The 5,350-nt window shown below is 30.1% G+C and overlaps 1 protein-coding gene across 1 annotated transcript; it reads left to right on the forward strand.

The window, feature by feature from the left end:
• The first annotated feature begins 884 nt into the window (after nucleotides 1-884).
• LOC140808028 (ethylene-responsive transcription factor ERF014-like) lies at nucleotides 885-1,841 on the forward strand. The gene has a single exon (XM_073165025.1). It carries the CDS (start codon nucleotides 909-911, stop codon nucleotides 1,614-1,616), a length of 708 nt encoding a protein of 235 aa, XP_073021126.1. The 5' UTR covers nucleotides 885-908; the 3' UTR covers nucleotides 1,617-1,841.
• The last annotated feature ends 3,509 nt before the right edge of the window (nucleotides 1,842-5,350 follow it).

A 5,350-nucleotide genomic window follows, 5' to 3' on the forward strand; every position in this document is an offset into this window, starting at 1 on the left:
GACAAATTGATTTGATAATATTCTAATCTAATTAAGAGGAATGTTTAAAACATATTATTCACATAAGATATATGCTCTCTACCATATTTACTACCATTGCTTTTTATGAGTATACTAACTTAATAACTACTCCCATTGCCACAAAGCTAATCACAAGCATGCATGTTTGAAGAAGTCTTAGCTAGCCCGAAAACCTTCGACTACTAGTAGTGAAGAAGAGAAGGGACGCGTTGAAAACTTAGATATCGTTTGGTGTGAATGATGAGATTTAACGTTCTCATGTTATTCGTGTTTGACTCAAGTTCTACAACAACTGAAATTTCAAAAAATAGATATATTAATATGTATTCGTGTTTGACTCAAGTTCTATTTTCATCTCTCATCAAGTTGATTAATTCAGTCCTTTTCCTTTAACTTTTCCTATCATTAATAAAATATTTTGAATTATTTCTAAAATATTTTGGAGTTTTTTTTTTTTTTTAAAAAGAGAATAACAGTCAATTCAAGCCAACCTAAAAAATGTTTTAATTTACCAATGAGGGGTAGAAAAGTCATTGTCGTGTGAAGTGAGAGACATCTGATTCTCGACATAAATTACTGGAAAATATCTGTCAACCAACATTGCCTATTTTGACATTACCATTCTTTGACAATGGGTTATTCCTCTTTTCGATTACATATTTCAAACACTTTAGTTTTACACTACATGGAATAAATTAATATATAAATTTTAAATTATTTTTCAAGAATTATATATGATCTACATCTAAATCTCAAATCATATAATTAATAATTAGCTGAAGAAAAATTCTGCACTCGGAAAATTGACCTATAAATATCAGCCATCCCTTCCCATTTAAAATCACTTCCCATTTTGCATTTCACTTCTAAAAAAGCCCCAAGAAATAATGTTGAAGACAGAAAACAATATCCCATCAAATACATCGAAATCTCAATGCAAGAAGAAGTACAAAGGAGTGAGAATGAGGAGTTGGGGCTCCTTTGTGTCCGAAATAAGGGCACCAAATCAGAAGACAAGAATCTGGTTAGGTTCTTATTCCACACCAGAGGCAGCCGCTAGAGCTTATGATGCCGCAGTTTTATGCCTAAAGGGATCCTCAGCCAATCTGAATTTCCCACTTTCAAAATCTTCCCAACAAAATCTCAACCCTGAAAACGTCATCATGTCGCCGAAATCCATCCAACGGGTCGCAGCAGCAGCAGCAGCAGCCGACGAGACGGTCCTCGGAAACCCGAAATATCCGAGCCCTTCTTGTAAATACATCCCGAAACCAGCAGCAACCAATGCCATGTTTCCAGAAAACCAGAAAAATCTAAGCCTTTCGCCTCACACAGTTACGACTACTACTACTACATCATCATCATCGAATTCATCTCTTTTATCTTCTCTTGATCATTGCGATATTCTTCAAATTGTTGATGAAGATGATCATTTTTCATTGGACGCCTCAGATGTTCGTGATCACTTGGCCTCGTGGTACAACTTTGATTCTCCCAAGTACAGTGACATGATCAATGGGGTGTTCTTTGATCCTTTGATGGCAGAAGATACTTATTGTGAGGATAGCGATATCCGTTTGTGGAGCTATACGTGATCAAGAATTCAAGTTAATTCTTTTCCATTAATTATAAATATTATATTTATCATAATAATATTATGGTTTATTTTTTTGGTGATCTTCAATTTATTTCTTGAAGACACAACTGACATTGCCATTTTTTTAGATTATTATTTTATAGTGAAATTCGAATGTTATCATTTAGGTGGAAAACTGGAAAAGATTATATTATATTCCAGTGTGTTAATTGTTGCGAATCAACTGTGAAATATATTTGTTTTGTATTCCTCAAAAAGAAAGTTTACTTGTTTTGAATTTTGAATTACCCGAAAAAAATATTTACTTACCCTTTTGATCTTTATTTTTTTGGGTTTTTTTTTTTTGGATTTTATTGTATTATGAATAATATTTTACAACAATGAATCCGATTACACTACGTTGGAAGAATAAAAAAATAGGTTTTGAAGTTGGAATTGGTATCGGAATTGGTATCGGAATTGGATTTGGATTTGAAATCCATGGATTTATAATTCCATTTCGGTGTTTGGCTAATGTTATTTAAGAATTAGATTTGATAGCTAAAATTAAAATCATTTGATATTTAAAAAAAAAATTACTTATTATTTTTAAAATATATTTCTTATTAATGATATTTAATACTCACATTACACATATTGTTTACACATGATATATAAGAAAAATGATTTATAAATAAAAGAAAAATATATTTTTTTTAAAAAAATAAAATTTTCAATAATGAAAAAAAAAAAGTTCATCGAAAGAAAACTAAGATAAAGTCATGAACTTATGATAGCTTAGGTTTTTAATATTAAAAAATAATCGAGTATCATAATAAAAAGAAAGAATTTGCATAATTTTTAAAACAAATAATTTTTTTAAGGCAAAAACTTGTGTGAGACGGTCTCACGGGTCATATTCGTGAGACGGATCTCTTATTTGGGTCACCCATGAAAAAGTATTACTTTTTATGCTAAGAGTATTACTTTTTATTGTGAATATGAGTAAGGTTGACCCGTCTCACGGATTATGATCCGTGAGACGGTCTCACATGAGACTCACTCATTTTTTAAAATGATTTCAAAATAATTTTTTCAATTATGCAATAAAATATGTGTGAATTAAACGTATTATTGAATCTCTTTAAATATACATTGTCTCAAATCACTTGTAGGAGATTAACTCATTAATTTTTACAATCCATCTAGATGATGAAAACAAATAAAGTAGTCCATAATTTAACATGGTATCATAGCGGACTCACTGTTATGTGTTGGATTGGTATATCGATCATTCGTTAATATCTTGTAAACTTGACGCTCTTGTGTTTATTTATGGGCGTGATGAAAGTATATTAGAAGTCTCACATCGATTATATTAAGTTATTGAGAATTGTATATATGGATGGACTTAGATAATTTTCTCCTTTGAGCTAATTTGTGGACTGTATTAGATTCAAGTCTTCATCTTAACAAAAAATTAACAACTATTAATTACAAGCAAATTTTGGTAAAATAAAATGGCTATAAATTAGAGTACTATTTTTCTACAATTTTTTTTAGCAAAAGCCACTAATATAACAGATACTGACAAAGTGCAGGTGAGAATGAGAGAGAACAAAATTTGCAGAAAACGAGGAGTGAATTATCGGGGAAATAAGAATATTTAATAATTAAATAAATATTGCTTGGGAAATGTCTTAAAAATTAATAGATAATATTATCACCCAATATTTTTATATCAAAACTTATGTGCAGGCATTTATTTTGGGTTTAGTATATTAAATAGTATTCCCCTATTTCTTTTTTATATTATCCAATTTTTTTTCTATTTTTCAACTAATACAAGAATATCTCCCTCTAATTTTAGTCATTTTAGACACATTGTTATTTTAAAATATAATATAACTGATTAAAATATTATATGATAATATATTATTTTTTTAACAATGTTGAAAATGTCGAATTAAATATAAATATTTTTCGTAAAAACTGAAGGCAAAAATCAAAATAAATTATTAAATTATTTTTTTCGGAATTTTAAATTAGATTTAAGAAGCTAAATGCGACCACTGCGAGCGCGTTAGGTCGAAGAAATCATAGCGCAAAAAACGGTTTTTTTTTTTCAAATGCTCGTTACAAATAAAATATTTGGTTACAAAAATTGTTATAATTTTTTTAAAAACTAGAATGTTGGGTGTAATAATTGTTTCTTCTTGGTAGAGTTATCGAACCGTGGTGCTTGAGCTGTTGTACGGTTAAAATATTTGAGTTGCACCATTACTACCAGCTATAGCTTTTTGGTAAAGTGATAAGCACTCGATCATACATAAATTTTTTTATCATTTAACTTCTTCTACTTTTATTTAAAAATAAAATTAAAGATATATTTGACATTTAGTCAAACGTTAAAATTATTTCTAATTTTTAAAATAAACATTGAATTTATTTAGATATTTTTTTAGACTCAATCCTTGCGTCGGTGAGTTGAGCTTTTGTTACGTCGTACACTCGTACTTGGTCTTTTCAGGGCCAAATTTGTAGGGTATGCCCACGACTTTCTGATATTATAAAGAGTGGGTCTCATGTGAGACCGTCTCACGGATCCTAATCTGTGAGACGGGTCAACCCTACCCATATTCACAATAAAAACTAGTACTCTTAGCCTAAATAATAATACTTTTTCATGGATGACCCAAATAAGAGATCCGTCTCATAAATATGACCCGTGAGACCGTCTCACACAAGTATTTGCTTATTATAAAATATATTATTTATTGCTGGTGGAATTTTCTCCAAAATAAAAATAAAAGAAAAACGCTGGGCTGCACCCAACTTATTAGAGAGGGCCTACACAAGATTTTGGCCCATCAATTCACCGAACAAGGGGCTACTCACCAAAATATTAATTTCAATTTTAAATTGAACGTACTTGAGCTTTGGATCAATGTCCTCAGAAGGAAGGAGTATGCCCGCGTGTTTTAACGAGAACACCAAAAAAACCTAATTCAGCTCTACGTTCCTTATATAGGCTGCACTGTGCTGACCCATTCCTATTCAATCTGCTAGAGAAAGGGTGGCTACTAGAAGCTAGTCTCATACCTGACTCTAGGGATGTAATCGAGTCGAACCGAGCTTTTGATTGTTTGAGCTTAGTTCGTTTATAATCGAGCCGAGCTCGAGTTTTATTTAACGAAATGCATGGCTCACGAGCTTATTCAAACTTTTATCGAACCTAAACAAGCTTAATAAATATGAATTATACATTTAAATTTTTATTAAATTAATTAAAAAGTAAATTATATATTTAAAGAAAAATGTATTATTCTAATTAAAATTTGTAAATTTACTATAATAAATAAATTTAATAGAATTTTCTATATATTTCATAGATAATATGCAAAATCAATAAATCAAATATCAAAACTATTATTTTTTTATCTAAAAGATTACTCTATGAACTTATTAATGAACATGTTCACGAGCTAACGAGCCGAATACTGTAAAGATTGAGTTTGGTTTGTTTATCTTAACAAGTCTCATTAAACGAGCTCAAACGAGCTTTTATCGAATCGAGCTTCCAATAACTCAAAATGATTTGGTTCGTTTACATCTCTACCTGACTCAAGCCGGGCCTTTACTTGAAGTAATTAGCCATTGCGGATAGAGGCATTCGAAGAAGTCTGAAAGATGAGATAAATTTTGTTTATGATTCTTTTATATATAAAATAATTCACACAAATTAGACTGGAA

The sequence above is a fragment of the Primulina eburnea genome, chromosome 12 (assembly GCF_022965805.1).
Source record: "Primulina eburnea isolate SZY01 chromosome 12, ASM2296580v1, whole genome shotgun sequence".
Lineage (NCBI taxonomy): Eukaryota > Viridiplantae > Streptophyta > Magnoliopsida > Lamiales > Gesneriaceae > Primulina > Primulina eburnea.

Excerpts from the sequence above, each read along its gene's own strand:
- LOC140808028 (XM_073165025.1), top strand. The coding sequence starts at position 909 with ATGTTGAAGACAGAAAACAATATCCCATCAAATACATCGAAATCTCAA.